Below are 22552 nucleotides of genomic sequence, written 5' to 3'. Positions count from 1 at the left end.
GTTGCTGTCATCCCGTAGATCGATCTTTATGATCATGGGAATGGAACAGATCGGAAAAGACTCCATATACTGGGGAAAATTCTATTTCCTTTGTTATTAATAATGCAATTCTTTCATGACATCATAAGGGTGGTCACTTCCGCATTAACGGAAGATTGATTTCGCCTGATGTTGGGACTTGTCACCCCCTTCTATTGACTTTAGACAAGTGATTGCTTTTTCCTTGTCGGGGTACGCATTGTGTGAGCAGGTCTTAAAAACTTTTGCTACTAGATTCTATCGAAAATAATGATAGAAAAATGCTAAATTGGTTTTAAAATGAGAAAACAAAATTGCTAAATTTTTTTAAATAAAGTTTTTTAACTCTTACAGGTGTTATTGTTAGTTCCTCTGCAGAAAACTGATGTGTATTAATTTTAACGAACTAATATCATAACTTATAGTAAAGCGAAATATAATGTAGGCAATTAGTAGCTAAATTTTAAATATATTTAATTAATAGTAGTAGGAATACTATTACTTGACTTTTTAGTAACTAACTGTAAGCTAGTTGAAAAGTCATGGAGAGTCGGACAGTTGACTACTGCGTAGGACATCGCCATGTTAAAATAGTCAGTTGTCTTCATTAAAAATAATCAAAGAATCAACCCAGAATATAAAATTTATGTAAAATTTACTTTAATGCGATATATATATATATATATATATATAATCAATAATTCTGTCTATAGATAATGGAGATATGAGCAAAAATCCGATACAAAATTTATGAGTTTTCTATAATAATGAGCTAAGAAACATGAAATTAAGTATGTATAGTCCGGATTAGACGAGAACACACCATAGGGGACTTTTCGGTACGTTTTCGTTTTAAAAAGTTATTTTTGTAATATTGAACCTAGAAACATAAAACTTTGCATGTAAAGCCTTGACTGGATAAGAACCTATAAAAAGGGACTTATCAAAACATATGAAAGAATACTTATTGAATTTTCTAGATGTAGAAGTAGCGATATCATTATTTTTAAGATTTCTCTTCAGAAATCTTAAATGTTTCTGCATTAACCCATTCTAAGAAGTAGGCAATCAGAACAATTTATTATGTTTCTGAAGTTTTGTTATAAAAATGATTATGTAATTTGGCACTTGATCTTTTATGAGTTTTCTATAATAATGAGCTAAGAAACATGAAATTAAGTATGTATAGTCCGGATTAGACGAGAACACACCAAAGGGGACTTTTCGGTACGTTTTCGTTTTAAAAAGTTACTTTTGTAATATTGAACCTAGAAACATGAAACTTTGCATGTAAAGCCTTGACTGGATAAGAACCTATAAAAAGGGACTTATCAAAACATATGAAAGAATACTTATTGAATTTTCTAGATGTAGAAGTAGCGATATCATTATTTTTAAGATTTCTCTTCAGAAATCTTAAATGTTTCTGCATTAACCCATTCTAAGAAGTAGGCAATCAGAACAATTTATTATAATGTTTCTGAAGTTTTGTTATAAAAATGATTATGTAATTTGGCACTTGATCTTCTATGGTACCGTAGACGAAGCCTATTTAAGTATATATTATGAAAACTAAATCACATTTTATACGTATACAGGTGTAGGGTATTATATCGTCGGCCTCGCCCGACTATAACTTCTTACTTGGTTTCATGTTTCATTTAAAAAAGACATTGAATATATTTTTATAATCGAAGTACTCTCATTTAATTCCAAGTTCCTCATGTTGTTTTTTAACATATTTAAAGTATAATTTCAGTAATGCATAATCGTTCTTAATAACTTTCTTGTACATTTTATTTAGACAGGTCTTGCATTTTAAGATATAAATATCATTTTTAAATAGCATTGATTCCACTGTGCATTTCACTGTGTGTAATTTTTTAAGTCATGGTTGAATAACCATATTTGGACACCACTTTATGATTAAAGACCAAAAATAAAAAGACCCATGTCTTCCAGTTTTGCCCAAAGTCACGCACTTTTTTTGTTATAGGCCCCAAAAGATTTGGGGCCTCGGTGTTGTTTTTAAAAAAAAAAAAGTGATCATTTTCTCAAGCTGATATTTTGCAAAACGTTCGGAATTTTGATTTTCTCTCTTATTGTTGCTCTTATCACAAAGAACCATTTAAGAAAACAGTTAACTACAAAAATATACCTAAGATCTCAATAAACAACTTTCTAGCACATAAGAACTTCGTAGGAATGATAGGTAAGTCGCAAAAATGAAAAGTTTTCTGAAAAATTTTTAATTTCATTTGGTTTTTCTTTACTTCAACATTAGGGTTACTTTTTAGGAGGAATACCTCTAAAACGATGCGTTTCAATGAACTAAATATGGGAAAAATAAAAAACATTTTTTTGAAAAGATCTTCAGTGCAATATATTCAAACATTCTTTTCTGCAATCTTTTGGAATTGGGTGCCAAAAATTCCGCAATTTTTAGCTTGTCGTGGGAAAAATTATTAAAATTGTTTTTAGTGTACGCAAAAATTACTTTTATTGTATTATAAGGGGCATACAAATTTCAAAAAATTCTGAAATGAACTAAACCAAATAATTTTTGGAATATTTTTCTGTATGAGCTAAAAATTACGACAACTTTGATAGCCATTTTGATAAAAAGCGAAAATAAAATGCCTCTCCAACCCACTAAAAATCTTTTTGTGGATCAAAAATATTATACATTTTTGTAAATTGTTTTCGCGTAATCAGCTCAAAATTGCGGATTTTTCGAGACCCATTTCAAAAAAATGGAAAATGTTTTTTTTTTTTTTTTTTTTTTTTCAAAAATTAAACTGAGGTCAGGAAATCGCTTTTAGGGAACTAAGTGCCATTCCAAAAAAAAATATATTTTTTTTCTCGTGTTACATTAGTACGCATCGATTTAGTGATATTCTTACAAGAAAATCTTAATAAAAGGCTATTCCTCGGGACAACATTGAATGCGTGCACAACTTAAAAAAATGCGATTTTCATGTACAGGTCCATCAACATTATAAACATAATACTTTTTACACTGTATATCAATGTTGTATTAAATAAAAAAACAAATAAAATTAAACAATTTTTCACTTTTTCGACTTTTTTTTATAGATTTTAGGTGCACTTTTGTAGTTAACTGTTTTCTTAAATTTTAAACGGTTTGCTACTTATAGGCCTGAACAAGGGAAAAATGTAAAAAAATAATTTTTGCGATTTTGATCATGAAGATAACGTTTTTTACTTTATAGTGTTTTTTTACTTTATGTGTGGTTCTTTGTGATATGAGTAACAACTTTCTCTCAGAGAGTAAATCGAAATTCCGAACGGTTTGCAAGATATGAGCCTGAGAAAATTATCACTTTTTTAAAAAAATACAACCCGGCCCAAATCTTTGAGTGTCTATAACTAAAAAAGTGCATGACTTTTGGTCTTTTATCATATAGTGGTGTCCGCATATGGTTATTTTTTCGTGTATACACTATAAAAATTGACTTTTAACCTTTTGGAAGTAAGATATCTTAGGAAAAACATGGTATTGAGTTGTACATCCATAACCACTTAATTTTCAATGACTATGTACTTGCCGTCTGCATTACCTTGAAGTACTCGAGTAATGACTTTCTTTCAACCTGGTATAGAACTACATACTTTATTTTCGGCTCTGTCATTTTGCTTGAACATTTTATTCAATTGCGTGTTAAGAATACTGTTTTATAAAAGAAGAAAACAACATTAACTTTAAACTAATTAACATTAACTTTTGGTCTGGAACGAAATTCTGATCAAAAAGTCTTTGATTTGAGGAACACTTTCAAACTTTAATATGTGTTGGAAATTTCATTAACATCGGAGATGGTAAATACGAAAAATTGGTACTATAGATTCTAGTACATACACATTAATTTTAATTCCAAATTATGTTTGTTTTTTACCAAAAAAAGGACAAACATACGAAATGCGAGAAACAAATTTTTATAAGAGCCATTTGTTCTAAAAAAATAAAACGTTTATTATACATATTAAATAATTTTATATCGTATTTTTACAGCGTAGCAGGAGCCATGGGCATTGTATTTCCATATTTAGGAGAATTTCAGCCGACCAAATATCGGGAAAAGATTTTATGTTGGATGGAATTATTTTGGACATTTGGAATTATAATTTTGCCAGGTTAGTAAAAACATTTTACAGTGGACGTCCACTAGTACGAATTATATAGCGTCATGCCCTTTTGTAGTACCGAAAAATTCGTATTATTGAACAACACATTTTGTATGTTTAAATTCAAATAATACACATAAAATATTGGATTTTTTATTTTTATTTTATTTTTCATGAAAAATTACATAACAAAACAAAATATAATAAATGTGTATTATTTCAAATAAATTTCTTGTACATAAACAGGCATAAAAGGGACATATTTACGTATACGAATTGTTAACTTTGAAAGTATCGTGAGTCCAATGGTTGAAATTAGATATAGAAGGTTTTAAATTTTAATGTTTTTAAAAATATGTGTTCCAAAGACAATTTGTATGTACATATCTGTTCAAAAATGTATTAAACATGTTCAGATTACATACAATTTTTATTAGAAACTTGAATGGAATATACCACTTTCAAAAACAATTCTCTAATTTAAAATTTTCTCTTAAAAATTACTTTGTAAATGATGAAAATAAATAATAAAATAAAAACTTCATTCATACGTAAATAAAACCAAAATTCCAATAAAAAGGCGTTATTCGTACTATCGAACATAAAAATTGTGTCTTTATTCGTACTATAGAGTAGACAATGCAACAATTATGCCATTCGTATTATTGGACATTAATAATAAAGAGGGTACGTACTATTGGACGTCCACTGTATATGTGTATTGGTTTGTATATGGGGTAATTAATGTCAAGTGACCCAACTCTTGAAATCTATACAAATTAAATTTCCATCAAATTTGTTAGTCCCACAAATTTTCAACAAGATTTGACATTTTTCAATTAATGTATGTAACTCATTGCGTTTTTTGAAAAATAATATTTTTGCTTTAAAGGCTTTTTTAAGAGGTGCGACTGGGATATATCTATAAAAAAAACAAAACATTTCGTAAGTCAAAAATAAATTTTAATATTTGCACTATTTTGAATTTATTTCCAAAAAATAAAACATATACAGTCGTTTCCGCTTAAATGTTCCCTACATTATTGATTTACACAAAGATTTTTTTTAACATTTTTATACCCTCCACCACCATCAGTGATGATAGAGGGTATATATAAGTTTGTCATTCCGTGTGTAAGAAATATTTATCTGAGACCCAACAAACTAACCAAAGGAAGTTAGCCAAATTCACCGAATATATTCACTATTATCCTAAGCAGTTTGGTATTGAAAATGAGCAAAATCGGTTCACACCGGGAAAAGTTATGAATCAAAATTTAAAACAACCTCGAAAAAAATAAGAATTTTTTACACCTTCGGATGTAATTTTCCTGATTTATATACAAGAGCTTAATCCCTGCTGAAAATTGCCAGAATCGGTCCAGATTTCCATATACCTCCCATACAAAAGTACATATTCCCGGAAAATGGGTTTTTTGTTAATAACTTCCTTCACAATGTCGATATCTTCACAAAATTTTACAAATTAAAATTCATTAAAAAAAATTTTCATGATCGGTCCATAATTGGACAAGGTCCCCTCCCGAAAATCACTTAAACTCACAAAATTCATTAACAAAATAAGATATCCATATAAAATTTGGTGCAAGTATTGCTCTCACATAAATAAATATTACTGTGAAAATTTTCCGATCGGTCCATATATGGTCATAGCTCTCATACAAGGTCCGCTCCCGAAAATCACTTAAACGCACATAACTCATTACTAAATTAAGATATCGATTTAATATTTGGTACAGGCATTGCCTATATGCATATAAATATTACTGTGAAAGGATTTTATGGATTGGTCCAAATTGGTCATAGCTCCCATACAAGGTCTCCTCCCGAAAACCACTTAAACGCACATAACTCATTACTTAATTAAGATATCCATATTAAATTTGGTACAAGTGTTGCTCATATACAGAGAAATAATATTGTAAAATTTTTTCCGATCGGTTCATAGTTCCCTTACACGGTCCCTTCCAAAAAAACACTTAAAGGCACATAACTCATTTCCAAATAGTGATACCCATTAAATATTTGGAAAAAATACTATTTTTGTACACATAAATGTTATTTTAAAATGTTTTCACGATCGGACCATCCTTGGTCACAGCTCCCAGCTCTCCCGAAAATCACTTAAACGTATATAACTTATTACAAAATACTGATATCAAACAAAAAGTACACTACAACATTGTTTTACGATCGATCCATATTTGGTCATGGCTCTCATACTAAGTCGCCTCCAGAATATCACTTAAATTCACAATATTCATTACCAAATAATATATATACAGAATTTTGAAAGTTTATCTTTACATACATAATTTGACATAGCTCCCATACAAAGTCCTTTATGAAAATATCTTAAACGGTTATAACTCATTACCAAATAAAGCTTTTGATAAAAGATTTAGCACAAATATTAGTTTTGTATACATAAATTATAATTCAAGATTTTTTCGCGATCGGTTTATAACACAGCTGTGGTAGGTCCTATTCAAGGTTCCCTTCAGAAAATCACTTGAAAGACATATTACTTATTACTAAATTGCGATAAAAATACAAAATTTGACAGAATTTTATTACAATCGGTCTATCATTGGTCTTATCTCCAAAACGTGTTAACTGTATTTAACTAGGTGCATTATCAATTAGTGTAGAACAAAATTATATATGTATATGTATTTTGAAAATTCTTAAATCTTTCACACACATGTATACATGCAAATTACTAAATATCGCTAAGCGCCATAAACATATAAAGATAATGGCGTTTGTAATGTTCAATAAATCTTCGGATTTTTCTATTAAAGACATAAGAAAACTTATTTCTACAAATATTTGATCAATTAGTAAAGTAGCTTGTGGAGGGTATTTTAGATTCGGCTCAGCCGAATATAGCACTCTAACTAGTTTAGGTTATGTATGTATGTATGTATGTATGTATGTATGTATGTATGTATGTATGTATGTATGAATGTATGAATGAATGTATGTATATATGTGTGTACCCAGCTAGTATTTGGGAGATTGTTGGATGATTAATCAGTAAATTGAATCATTTTTGATTCCTATTGATGACATTAGAGTGCAATCATAAATTGATCATCCTGGTGTTTAAAATATGATGGTTTTAAATGCTATTTTTTGATAATATTTCAATCAGTTGGTGAATCTAAAATGGTTTCTTATGTAATTGTTTTTGTGTGGCCTAATCATGAATACCTCAATTCCCAAAATAGTTTTGAAAAATCCCAAAAAAGAGATTATTACTTGTTTTAGCTAAAATATCCATTAAAGAAGCGGAGTTGTCGATGCCCTTTACAGAATTATCAAGAACACATTGAGCCATATAAAATTTGTTATTATAATCTGATATCGGCTATTCGATTTGATAATTTTCAGCCTAAACTTTAAATTTGGTCCTCTCGGTATCTAAATATTTGACATTTTTTAATATAATGTCTAATCCGCCCATTGAAAAATTTTATGATTCTAGCTCTAGTAGTTTCTAATTTCAAATTTATTCATTCATTTCCTCTAAATGTTCAGATGAATATTAATGTTATTCGTGCAATTTTTAAAGAATCTAGTTCTATTAGTTTCCTAGATAAACGAATTTTTGTATTTAATTTAGATGGGAGGTGTCGCTTCCCCCATCCAATTTATTACCCAAAATTTTTACACGGATGTTAAAGTTCTTTGTGCAAAACTTGATGATTCTAACTCTAATAGTTTCCAATATAAACGAATTTTTGTAATTAAATTATATGGGAGGTGCCACGCCCCCTGCTGCTTGTCCGCCCTATTTTTGTTCTAAATAATCATATTGACACTAAAAAGTCTCCGGCAATATTTGAGAACTCTAACTGTTATATTTTCTCAGATATACTCATTTAATATTTTTTAATATAGGGGGATTGTAATAAGCCACGCCCACTAAAGCCATTCCGCCCATTTTGTTCACAAATATTCTAATCCATCATGCTTTGCCAGCACAAGAACATACATTTTAGAGTTGTCAATTATTCGATTAAAAACTTACAATATTTTTTTATTCGAGTTGCCGACTAAATTTTGAAAATTTTTCGATTATTCAAAGGAATAACGAATACATTTTTTTATTTCAATAATAAAACTGACCAAACAACTGCAATATCTTAAGATACGGGTGAAAAAGGTTTTGCGTAAATTAATCAGTTATAAGTCATGACTTACTGCAGTAAATTAGTTCAATCTCAATCTATTTTAAATTTATCGGTATATTTAAAAATGGAATCTGAAGCTTTTATAATGATATATGTATACGATGTTTAACATATAACTTAAGTATAAGAGTTTTATATTCAGCTATTCCGAATCTTATATACCCACCATCAAACCTCGTATGACTCGAATAAAACTTAATTATGTCGAATTTATATACTCGTATTTTTAGGTCAGTTATAAGCGTTAAAGTAATTTTCTGAAGGGAACCTTATATAAGGGGGTAGGGTTAATTATGGGTCGATCCTCATAAAATTTGGTAGACAGAATTTGATTTGTATTAAATTTATTTGTGTCGAATTTCATCGCTACACTCGTATTTTTAAGCCATTTATGAGCGTTGAATTAATTTTCTGAAGGGGACTTATATGGGGGTAGGGTCAATCATGGACCGATCCTCATAAAATTTTTAGATAGATTTTGACTCGTAAGAAACCTACTATTGTCGAATTTCATCTATATACTAGTATTTTTAAGGCAGTAATGAGCAGTGTTGGGATAAGAATTATTTATCCATTACAATACAATTACAAATTATAGTCAATCTAATTTACCGAGCAGGGAAATTTAAGATCAGAGTCTCTGGTAGGAATTGAACCAACAACCCCCAGGCTGATTGGATGCCTACTGAGGCATCCAAATTTTTATATAGATTTTTTCGATTCTTACTTTAACAATACCAAAAAAGTGATGTTCGAAATCGATCTTTTAGAATTTTTCTAAAATTGCTCTATTTTTTGTACTTTTTTCAACTGCATAAATAAAGGTTTTAGCTTTAAAAATTTCAACTTAAACCCTGTGAAAAATATATCAAATTTATTGAAAATATTTTTGAAATATAAATTGACAGTTTCCCAAAATTGCTTTTAATCTCAACAATTTAAATTAAAAAAATCATTGATTGAAGGGGTAATTTCAGAACTAATCAATTGAAATTTTTGGTTGTGAATATTTTTGAAATTGAGTTTAAAATTATAATGATATTTCCAATCAGAAATACACGGAATTAAATCCTTTGCACAGAATATATCTGTTCAGTAACTTAAAGCTTTTACTAATTTTAAACTAATTTGTGATAACTTGTAAAAATTTTTAGTTAATGAACGAAAAAATTTGGAAAATTCTTAAAAACGTATGTACTATGCATTTTTTTAGTTTTTTGATATATTCTGGTCCTGTGGCGCGAATTTCTCTATAGTATCTATATTGAAACAATTATTTTGTATCAATAGCTTTATTTGGTAATGAGCAATGTGTGTTCAAGAGATTTTCGTAAAAGGACTTTGTATGGGAGCTATGTATATAAAGACAAAAATTTCAAAATTCTGTATCTATATCATTATTTTGTAATGAATATTTTAAATCTAAGTGATTTTCTGGAGGGGACCTAATATGAGAGCTATGACCAAATATGGCCCGATCGTAAAACAATTCTATAGTGTATTTTTATGTATATTAGAGAAATATTTTTGATAAATGTATGGATATAAATATTTGGTAATGAGTTATGTGCGTTTAAATGATTTTTGGGAGGGAACCTTGTATGGGAGCTATGACTAAGGATGCACCGATTGTGCAAAAACTGTTAAAATAACATTTATCTGTACAATAATAGTATTTATGCCAAATATGTTATGGGTATCATTATTTGATAATGAGTTATGTGCCTGAGTTATGTGTTTTTCTGAAAGCTATGACCAATTATGGACCTATCGGAGAAAACTTTCACAGTAATATTTCTAGGTATTTAAGAAATACTTATACCAAATTGTATATGGATATCTTAATTAAGTAAGGAGTTATACGCGTTTAAGTGATTTTCGGGAGGGGCCTTATATGCAAAATATGCCCAATCTGTATGAGAGCAATATTTGTACCAAATTTTATATAGATATCTTAATTTAGTAATGAATTATATGCGTTTAAGTGATATTCGGGAGGGGACCTTGTATTGGAGCTAAGTCCATTTATGGACAGATTCAGAAAATTTTTCCTCTGAAGGAATTCTATTGACATAGGATTTTAACTTGTAAAATTTTGTGATGATACAGAAGTTATTAACAAAAAACCCATTTTCCGGGAATATGGGAGGTATATTAAATTGTGGACCGATGGCAATTTTCAGCAATGATCAAGCTCTTGTGCAGAAAAGAATGTGTGGTGATTTTTATGGAATTATCTTGCATGCTTTTCGAGAAAATTACATCAGAATGTGTTAAAATTTATTAATTTTTTCGAGGTTGTTTTAAATTTAGATTCATGACTTTTCCGGGTGTGAACTGATTTTTTCATTTTCAATACCAAACTGCTTAGGGTAATAGTGAATATTTTCGGCGAATTTGGCTGACTTCATTTACTTAGTTTTTACGTGAGCGTGATAAATAGACTCAGAATTGATAAGGACCCAGAATATATATACTTTGTTGGGTATCAGATGAATATTTATTAGCGTTACACACGAAATTACAAACTTAAATACACTAAGTAATTAAATTTAAAAAAAATATATTTTTTTGGAAAGAGTAAAGAAATAGCTATCTGACGCCTTCTAAATTCGGCAGTTCTTGACCGATAGAGCTGAAAATTTATACTAATTTGATAGTACTAACGTTTGTGCAAATTTCGTCAAAATCGATTTTTAGAGTTGGGTCACTTGACATAAAATTCCCCAAATGTCAACAGTATGTTATCTATTATAGTTTTTCTGAGAGCAAAGCAATTGTTCGTGTGCGTCATCATAACATAACAGAGCATAGACTTTAATAAAATACATTTTTTCAACAAATTGTTGTCTTGTCCAGGCCTTAGTATGTATTTATGGAAGGAAAAATTGGCTATATTTTACTTCGAAACTTCAAGTATTAAGTAACTATTTAAAATCGTATTTCTCGGAAGCTAGTACAATTAGAGCCCTCAAATTTTCTAAGGACAACTTTGACATCCATAAGAATATTTTTAGGAAAAGTAGGCGGAATGAAGAAAACATTAGTACATCTGAGAAGATATAACAGTTTTGTCGGAGTCACTTTGGTGTCAATATGATTATTTAGGGCATTCATCGAAGAACTTTAACATGTAAACATTTTGGGTAAAAACATTTTTAGAAAAAAGGACAGACTTTCATCAGGTGGTAGTCGACTACAAAAAATTGAATATTACAAAACTCGGAGTATTTTATTTTAAATTTGGTAATTTAAATCGATGCACAGTGGTATAGGAAAAAAAGAGGGAAATAATTCGGTAACTTCTAAACGGTTAATCCGATTTTAAAATTTGGTACGCATAAAGAGGAGGTGTTGTCAAGTTTAGGTTTTGAATTTGGACCTTATAGGCCAACCAGAGCACCGGCGGGGGGTCCTCAAATTAGGACACCTCAGCTATGTTAAATTTTTAAAACGATCCTATTTCTTCATTTGAGTTCCGATTTAAAAAATTTCGTATATAGAATCTTCTCATCGAACACTATAAAAAAGTCGTAGCAGTAAATTATCTCTTATAGTTTAGGAGATATTCGCATTTGAAAATTAAAATTTTTACCGTCCTTACTTTAGTTTTTTGATAATAGCGGGTCCAAATGTTCCCGATTTTCGCCAATTATTTTTATTCGCTTAACAACAAGTTTATATATCAAGCAGTGAAAGAATTATGTAAAAATCATGACTGAGTCCAAAGTTATAGGCATTTTAGTTTAAATTAAAAAAGGCGATTTTTTTCCATTTTTTTGGGAAAAAAGTATCTTTTTCTTTTTCTTTTTAGGTTATCTAAAAAGTTTCTAAGAAGATGTATGTAGAATATATACTTTTTAGAAAGCTGACTTTGCATAAAATACGATAAATGAAATAAGACCTAAAAATTTTTGATACCGAGGGGACCAGGACCATCCAAAAAAATCCTATTTTTTATGGAAATTTCAATTTTGAACAAAAATTCTCAAATCGCATAGTCGATATCAAATTATAGTGACATGTTTTATATGACCCAATATGTTCTTAATCCTTTTGTAACGGGTTTCGATAACCCCGCCAATGGTGTGGATATAATAGGCAAAAAACCAAAAAATCCCATTTTTGGGATTTTTTAAAACTTTTTTGGGAATTCCGGGATTTCTAATAAGAAAATTCGAAATTTTTATTTAATTTTGGATTTTGAGTAAAAAAATCTACCTAAATGTAAAATTTCATTCAACAATATTCATAAATAAAATTTTTATTGCAATTTGAAAAATTTGTATCTTCGCAAAATCTGAATAAAAAACATTTTTTAATCTTTTTTTTTTAAAAGTATTTTGCGAATTTTTTAATTTTCAAAAATTATATACAGTTTTGAAAAATAGACATAATTACCTTTAAATTGATATATAACATGCCTACCTAATGTTTTTTAAGTGACAAATTAATTAGGGAAAACCCAACATTTTTTAGAAAATTTACCTAGTACTATTATTTTCATCAATATATGTAACAAATTTAAGAGTTAACCTTATAAATGAAAATATTAGTACTACTTAGGTAAATTTTCTAAAAGATGTTGAGTTTTCTCTAATTAATTTGTCACTTAAAAAACATTAGGTAGGCATGTAATATATCAATGGAAAGGAGATTCTATATACGAAATTTGAGGACCCCCCGCCGGGCCCTGTTTGGCCTATAAAGTCCAAATTCAAGACCTAAACTCGACAACACCTCCTCTTTTTGCATACCAAATTTCATTAAAATCGGTAATTCGGTAACCGTTTAGAAGTTAGCGAATTATTTCCCTCTTTTTTTTTCCTATACCGCTGTGCGATGGAAATCATTAAAAAGTTAGTTTGACTACAGTAAACTGTTATAGTTCATTCTAATCAACAGACTTGTAAAAAGAGATCATATAGAATTAAATTTCCAAATGTTAAAAATGTGTCTATATCCAGAGTATTTTTAACAACTTAGTGGATCTAAAGAACTTGAGCCGATAAATAACTTCAAGAATAAGTTTTCTTTCTTTCTCTGTTTTTAACATATTTTGCATAATTTTCGAAAAAAGAATAAACAAATAATATTTTAAAAATTAAAATAAAGCGAAGAGTTAAATAAATTTTGCCTATATTTACTTAAAATATAATTAATTTTAACAGTAGATAATAAAAAGAAGACTTTTAGTTGACTTTCTTGCAATAAACTTAAAGACAGTAAATAAAGAGTGAACTTTAAGCTATCTTTAAAATAAGTTAAAAATTCATGCAGAGTCGGATAATTGACTACCGCCTATGACATCGCCATGTAAAAATTGTCAGTTGATAAGTTGGCTTTTAATGCATTTAAAGTTAGTTGAATTACTGTTACATTTAATTTGGACCTCTTAATTTACGGTGTACACATACATACATACGTACATATGTTAATACATATTTATGTACATGAATAGATAAAAGGAAATAGATACATGTGATTTTAAAATAATAAACATTTAAATTAAAGATTTTTTTATTAAAGTGTTAATTAAATTGGTACCCGAAATTATGCAAATATTATTTCTATCTATATTTTTTTTATACAAGCAAGACATGTTTATGGCCTCGAGATAAAAAAAGGCTGATAATTAACAATATCAATAAATAAAATAATTTCGGAAAGATTTTGATTTAACATCATTCAAAATACATTAAAAGTGATCTAAATTGTTTAAAATTCTTTATACTTCTTACAAACCCTTATTTATCAAAATTAATAAGTCAAAAGGTGTTAATTTTTTTATGTGACAAATAAATACCTAATCATTAAAAGTGATAAACATTCAATCAGCTGATTTAAAATACATATGTTCAATTCACAATCGATGTTGTAGCGTTGTATGCGTTGTATGTCAGCAGCTGCTACAATAGTCATAACAACGTTGTTCGTATTTTCTATGCAAAAGCTCTATACAACTCATACGACAATTTTTCATATGTTTTTCGAATGTTGTAAGAAATTTTAGTATTGCCAATTATTTATTTCAACATATAAACAAAAATTCAAACGCTTTTAGCATAAAAAACGATAAAGTGGTAACACTGAAATCGAAAACAAACAGGTGTTTACAAAAACAAAAAAACTAAAATTTTATAAAAAACTGTTTATTTATTAGTTTAAAATGTGGAATAAAGAAAATATAAGAATTGAAAATTCAAACAAATTGATTGGTTTATTTCGCATGTTTAATTAATTTAATATTTTTTGATTTTTTTAACTTTTGACATTGTTATGTGTTTTTCTTTTGATTGTTTTTTATACACTACACCACTATAGTGGCTAGGGTATTATGCGTTTGCGCTGAAGTTTGTAACACCCAAAAATATTGGTCCTAGACCCACCTTAAAGTATACCAATCGCCTCAGAATCACTTTCTGAGTCGATTTAGCTTTGTCCGTCCGTCTGTCTGTCTGTCTGTCTGTGTGTCCATGTAAACCTTGTGCGCACGCAATTTTAAAGATAATTTGATGAAATTTTGCACATACTTTTTATTACTATTTTTTTGGGTCAAGGACGATCGCTATTGAAAATGTTTGAAATCGGTCCATTATTTCTCCTAGCCCCCATACAACCGTACCTCCTGAATCGGGCCTTTAGGCTCATAAGTACGTTAAATGTTTTATAATGTCAACGAAAATCAGCAAAAATTAGTTTTATAGAACAATAATTGACAATACTAATTTTTATTGTGATCGGGACTCATTTGACCCTAGCCCCCATACAGACCCCTCTTCAGAAAATGACTTGAAGGTAAAAATTAACTTATAATTACTTATAAAACGATTAAAATCTACATAAATGACTTTGTAGTAGACGTAAATTCATCTACCAAAATTTATAAGGATAGGTCCATATTTACCCCTTCTCCCCTATGAACCCTCTTGTAGAAAATCTCTTTTTTTGTCAATAATAAGTAAAAATATTCCACAATAAAACAATTGTATCATTGCGATACAATGATACAATTAGACGTTTAAGTCATTTTTTGAAGGGGGGTTTGTATGGGGGCTCAAATATAGGCCGATCCTTACGAAAATCTGCAGTATCATTTATACTTATATAAAACTTATTTGTGCCAATTTTTAGAGAGATAGCAGAATATTTGACGTAATTATAGCATAAAAAGTTCAAATCGGGAGGTACGGTTATATGGGGGCTAGGTGAAATAATGGACCGATTTCAACCATTTTCAATAGGCTTCGTCCTTGTGCCAAAAAACATGCTTGGTCCAAATTTCATCAAATTATCTTGAAAATTGCGGCCTGTACCTTGCGCACAAGGTTTACATGGACAGCCAGCCAGCCGGACAGACGGACGGACATGTCTTAATCGACTCAAAAAATGATTCTGAATCGATCGGTATACTTTAAGGTGGGTATTGGACCAATATTTTTGTATGTTACAAACATCAGCACAAACGTATAATACCCTCCCCACTATAGTGGTGTAGGGTATAAAACATAGAAAAGGTATACATAGAACTGAAACTGAGTATGACAAAACCTAAGTCTGCTGCCAAAAACCTAAGCCGTGAGAATGTATTAGTTGAAAAATATGTAACCCAACAAACACAAACTCTTTCGTTTAAAAAGTTTTTATATTTTTGTTTGATATTATATTTCGATATTTTATGAAATAATGTTTTGAATTAGCTATTTTTATTTAATATCAGTTGACCAATGTAAGAAAGATCTTCATTATCAATTATTCTTAATTTTAAATAAACTCTTTGTGTTTGCTGGGTTAAGTCAATATTGACACTTGAAAATTATATTAAAAAAATAAAAACGATTGAAAAATTTGTTTTTTTTCTTAAAATGTTTTCAATAATTTTATAGGAAAAACATAACTTTTAGCAGTGTTTATTGCAGCAGCAGGGGCTATTTTGCCAAAGGAATTGTGCTAATGCTAAAATTAACGCTTGATATGAACGATTATTGTTAATTTAAAAGCAGCCCAAATGCAGTCAAAATACACCCTACACCACACTAATGGGAACGGCATTTGTTTATCTCTTAAAGTTTGTAACACCTGCGTCGATGAAATGATGTAATCCGTCCATAAATTAGGCTATTGAACTTTTTTGTAAGCGGTACATGCTATACAAGAATAGGGTATTTATAAAATTCGACTCAACTAATTTTATATATACGAAATTTTGACTATATATTGTTATAATGAGTAGTACATTCATTAATTAAGCAAACATCAATCTCTTGAATATAACTTCTACATTAAAAAATACTAAATAAATTATTGCTACCACATTGCGAGTGGTAGGGTATGATGTATTCGGATACATTTTGTACTTTCATATTTTTGTTATTTTATGTAAACAAAAATAAAAATACTCATACAATCGCATACAATTCACACAGAACCTGTACATGTAAGAGAGTAATATTTCTTACTCTCAGTAACACTTCTATTTATTTTTCTATGGTATAAAAATAAATACAATTGAAAATTTCGTTTTTTTTTCTAAAAATGTTTTCAATATTTTTGTGGCAAAAACACAACTTTAAACAATGTTTATTGCTGAAGCAGAGACTATTGGGCCATAGGAATTGTGTAAATGCTTGAAATAACGCTTAGTATAAAAGATTATTGTTAATTTCAATGCATCCCAAATGCAGTTTAAATACACCCTACACCACACTTTTGGAAACGGCATTTTGATTATATATTGAAGTTAGTAACACTTGCGTCAATGCAATGACGTTATCCGTCAATAAAATAAGACTTTAGAAGCGGTATATGCTATACAAGAATAGGATCTTTACAAAATTCGACTAAAAAAATTTTATATATACGAAAATGTTACTGTAAATTGTTATATTGAGAAGTACATTTATCAATTAAGCAAATACGAATCTCTTAAATATAATTTCTAGATTAAAAACTACTATATAACTTATTGCAACTTACTCGCAATGTAGTAGAGTATGATTTATTCGGATACATTTTGTACTTTCATATTTTTGTTATATTATGTAAACAAAAATAATAAGACTCATACAAGTGTATTAAATTCATACAGAACTTGTACATGTGTGAGAGTAATATTTCTTACTCCCAGTAACACTTCTATTTATTTTTCTATGGTAGGTACAATATACAACTTGATTGTGAATTGAACAATAATGTTAATATGAAATTAATAAAATTAATTTAAGAAATGTTTTTTGTGCCAAATTTAAAACAGGTTAAATACTTAATCGGACACCCAAAATCTGTCGCGACCACATGGTCACTGTAATGCAATAAATTTGATAGCAAATCTTGTGAAATTGAAAATTAAAAATAAATTGTTATTACATTTCACTACATATCATTACTACTAGTAATGAATAATGTTTGTAGGGGAATATTTATGGGATTAAAAACGAAAGCAAGACCATTACCAAAAAAATTTGGTAATGGTCTTGCGTCAAATGATGTACAATCATTACAAACATCGGCAGTACGATTTAGGTTTCTATAAGACAAAAATGATCCGATATAAAACATCGTGTATCATTTTAAATGAATCAGTTTCTTCTTTGTAAACCTGAAAACAATTTATTAATATAACACTAAGAGCGGGTTTTTGAGTTGGCAATCAAATGCCAATTAATAATCAGATTAATCTAAATATAAATAGTTTCTGATGTTAAGCCCCTTTGATGTTTTTAAGTACAAGATTAAACTTCGCAGTGTTGCCATACAAAACAAAACTTCAGTGTTTGTTATCAAAACAATGCATTTTTTATAAGAAAGAAGAAGACAATTGTAAATCTAATATGAAAATTAATGAAAACTTAAATTTCAAACAAGAAAATATATTGTGAAGTCCCCATAATGTATACTAATCGATAAATCAAACATTTTAATGTTTATTTTAATAAAAATGTTGTTAATTTTATTGGCATCAGCTGTTTACACTCGAGCATTTCTTGCTCGAGTTTAAACCACCTCCATTGGGCGCTTAAACTAGCAAACAAAAACTACTTTCGAGGATTAATTTTAATTTAATCCCTAATACTTTGCCTAAAAATTGGACCTAAGTAACAGACGAAACTATGTCAGTAACGAAAAACAGAGACTACACCCTATTTTCAAGATTTTTAAGCTGTTTGACAAATTCCAAAAATAGATACTTGTTCTAATCGGATGTACCTATGATTGCCGAAAATTATCGTTTATCGAATTTTTGACTATCATTAACTTGTTCATATTTTCGTTTGAATTTTTATCATATTTGTTAATGATGAAATATTCATTGAAGTCATACAAGTTGCCATTCGTATTCACTAATTATTATTTTTTTTTTTTTTTGTGTTTTTAGGAATCGCGTGGTTAGTCATACCCGTAGTAATTCATTTGGAATCGGATGTATTCTTCTATCACAGTTGGAACCTATTTGTTGCAATTTGTGCAATTCCCAGGTTAGTACATATACTAGGGAGAGCAACACTAAAACTTACATACACATTTGTCTAATTCACAACTGTATCGTTTATTAATATACAGAATTCCAATATTTGTTTGTGAACAAAAATTTTATTGTAAAAAGTCATATAGCACCAATATGAATGATATTTATATTTTATTTCACTTAAAATACTTTTTTAAATGTTTATCTTATAAAATTATTCTCCTTCTGTTTTATCACCATCAGAAGAAAATGATAAATGTTACGAATAAATAAACATGAAAAACAAATGTAAAGTTACACAGCAAAAATAAAACGAAGCACTTCCAAAAGAACAACATTTACCACCACTTCAAATGTAGCACTAAATGAAGTTGTTTATTTTCTGTGGAAGTAATGACTTTCAAAGAAGCAAAAAAATCCAATTTTGCTTAAAATTTAAGGCATATTTTCCATTTTATTTTGGAGTTAATAGATAAATGCGTGTAATGTATTTATTTATTTATGTTAATATTATTTAAGTCAATTTAATTGTATTCTATAATATTACAATTTTACTTCCTAATAACTTCCAAAAATGAAGATACTAATTACTTCCTAAGAATGATTTCAGATGTAGTGAATTTGAAATAAAATAAAAAGAACATCCCTCCTATTACAAGCTTGTATTATAATCATCACGTCTTCAGTTTTTTTTCCGTACTTCCCTGGAGTAATTTCTACTTCTTTTTCGCTTCTTTGGATATCCTTTTTTGCTAGGTATACAAGCAGTGTTGCCAGGAGCTTCAGTTTAAAATAGCTAACAGGGCAACACTGTACAAAAGCGTAAATTAGTAGAAATATACACACGATACGTAGATACACGAGGCTTGTAAATTGAATTTTTATATGTGTATATTGGCAATTTCTCACCAAAAAATATATTTGAAATTAAGATAATATAAAAGTAGGAACAAAAAATGTGTTTAATTAAAAAAATATATCAAAAATTTTTTATTGGACAATAAATGATAAGACCAATACGTGAAAAGATACATTAATTTAAAAATAAAACTGTGTTACAAACAAAAATGTATTACAACTACTATTAGTACTAACCATAGTTAAAATTTCATCCAAATCGATTTTTTAATTTAAGTCATTTGACACGAACTTTCCCATATATAAAAATATATCATACGATTTTTAAGAACAAGGTACAACGATTAATTTGTCTACATGGTTGACAAAAAATTAAAAGTTCTCAACAAAATAAAATATTACTAATTTATTTTATAGTTTGTTACTTGGTTGTTGGTTATTTGCTTTTCCCGAGAGTCCGAAATTTTTACTAGAACATGGTGAAACTGAAAAAGCGCTTAAAATTCTTGTATATATGTTTACTAAAAACACTGGACGAAAACCAGAAGAATATCCGGTAAATAAAATAAATTATTAAATTACATATTTTCGTATAAACTCATTGACTTTTTTTCTTGTAGTGCAAAAGCCTTATTGCTCCTAGTAGAACTTCAGAAAAAATAGGTGAGAAAAGCGTACGAAATTTAAGGCTTCGTAAACCCGAAGAACTTAAGTTATTGCTGGCGGAAATTTGGTCACAGACCAAAACACTATGCAAGAAACCTCATCTAAGAAATACATCATTAACATGCGCCATTCAATTTTGTCTGACAACGAGGTTAGTAGCTTCCTGCGATTATGTGTGTGTGAGTCATTGAATTCGAATTTCCATTCGTATTCTATTCCTTTTTTACATCTACAGTTATTACACATTAATGGTATGGTTTCCAGAATTATTTCAAAGATTTGACGACTATGAAAAACTAAATCCAGGCGTATCAGCATCTGTATGTGATGTATCATCAATAGTTGTATCAAATTCGTAAGTATAATTTAAATACAGTGGTTTCTTGGTTTAACAAATGATATAATGTCAAGTTATTTCGAAAAATAAGGGATTCATTTAGTGAATAACCACTTTTCTATAATTTAATAATAAAAATAAATCAACAATAGGGCCGATTTTGTTGTAGGTGACGATATATGATCCTACATTTTCATGATTAAAATACAAAGTGAATTGAAAGATTTTAAAATTATTGTATTTGTATCATTGAACATTTTTTAAAATTCGGGTTTTCTGCCTAAAATTATTATTTTTATATTAAAATTACTGATTTATTTTAAATTTTTTTGGTGCGAAATTCAGAAAATTTTTCACAATTCTTATCTCTTTCCCCACAGAAAATTTCTAATAAATAGATTACGTGTTGTTTATATTAAATTCGAAAGTACTTTCAAAACTACACACATTCTTACTTACATTACACAGGGTATGGCCGCTTCAGAATTACATAGCTTTGTGGGTAGATTATGATTTTCCTTTAATACACCTGTGTGTTGAAAAGTATTTATTCATACTTTCACATGTAAAATGTGGCGAAAATTATTTCTCATTTCAAAAGTTGAAAAAGTTAGTTTAACGGAGAGTTCGTTACATAAATAACCAAACTCCCATAAAAAGTACTCTTTCGAAAATCACCCTAAGGATCATATTATTTGAATATATAATTATGTCGCCATTTTTAAATTGTGTTTTGCTATTTGTTAAAATTTGTGAAAAGTTGAAAAGTGAATTAAAAGTGGTTTTAAAGTTGTTTAAAAGCGTTATAAATTGTATATTATATAATAATATAATTAAAATCTTAATATTTTCAACTTAAAAGTAATATTTTTTATTTATGTTTTGTTCATATCGTTGTTAAAGGAAATTTTTGTTAAATTTTATTTTGACACATTCTTGAATTATTCCAAAAACAAAATACTTTATTAATTTACTTTGTAAGAATATATTTTCATATTAAGTTTTATTTTTGAAGAAAATGATATAAAACAAAAATATAAAACTTTAAAACTATTTTTATTTTTCAATGAAAAAAAATCAAAAATAATTATTTCTTGAAAAAAAAATCCAGAAAAATTTTTGAACAAAAAAATAAAACTTAACAATAAGTTTTATTTTTGAGCAAAAAATTTTGCTCTAAAAATAATTATTAAATTTTTTATAATAAAACATATAACAGTTACTGTCTCTGCTTTCAAGACAACGAACAAGTTTAATGAAAAACAAGTAAGAGTTCTATATTCGGCTGTGCCGAATCTTATATACCCTTCACCATGATGTGTTTAAAGCCTTTTGTACCTTTTGAAGAACGAAAAAGTACCAAAAAGTCCCCATCTATGAGTCCTCAGTTAATCCGGGCAATACAAACTTAATTACATGTTCCTAGGTTCAATATTGTAGAAATTGTAAAAAGTACCTTTTGAAGAACGAAATAATACCAAGAAGTCCCCTTTTACTGGTTCTCACTTAATCCGGGATACACGAACTTAATAACATGTTTCTAGATTCAATATTATAGAAATTTCAAAAAGTACCTTTTGAAGAATGAAAAAGTACCAAAAAGTCCCCTTTTATGGGTCCTCACTTAATCCGGGCCATACATACTTAATTACATGTTTCTAGGTTCAATATTGTAGAAATTGCAAAAAGTACCTTTTGAACAACGAAAAAGTACCCTTTTATGGGTCCTCACTTAATCCGGGCCATACATACTTAATTACATGTTTCTAGGTTCAATATTTTGTAGAAATTGCAAAAAGTACCTTTTGAAAAACGAAAAAGTACAAAAACTCCCCTTGTTTG

General features: G+C 28.6%; 1 protein-coding gene across 3 annotated transcripts in view; it reads left to right on the top strand.

Moving 5' to 3' along the window:
• Positions 1 to 22552, top strand: part of LOC111680239 (synaptic vesicle glycoprotein 2B-like) — a 132260-nt gene that overhangs the window by 93106 nt on the left and 16602 nt on the right. For all 3 annotated transcript variants that reach the window (XM_046949838.1, XM_046949837.1, XM_046949835.1), the window contains exons 4-8: positions 4052 to 4173; positions 18760 to 18859; positions 20125 to 20263; positions 20328 to 20524; positions 20609 to 20728. In XM_046949838.1, coding sequence (XP_046805794.1) covers positions 4052 to 4173; positions 18760 to 18859; positions 20125 to 20263; positions 20328 to 20524; positions 20609 to 20728 — 678 coding nt within the window. The remainder of the gene's footprint in view (positions 1 to 4051; positions 4174 to 18759; positions 18860 to 20124; positions 20264 to 20327; positions 20525 to 20608; positions 20729 to 22552) is intronic.

Source organism: Lucilia cuprina, chromosome 4 (genome assembly GCF_022045245.1).
Source record: "Lucilia cuprina isolate Lc7/37 chromosome 4, ASM2204524v1, whole genome shotgun sequence".
NCBI classification, from domain to species: domain Eukaryota; kingdom Metazoa; phylum Arthropoda; class Insecta; order Diptera; family Calliphoridae; genus Lucilia; species Lucilia cuprina.
The sequence above is the reverse complement of the archived record's forward strand: the minus strand, read 5'-3'. Positions and strand labels throughout refer to the sequence as shown.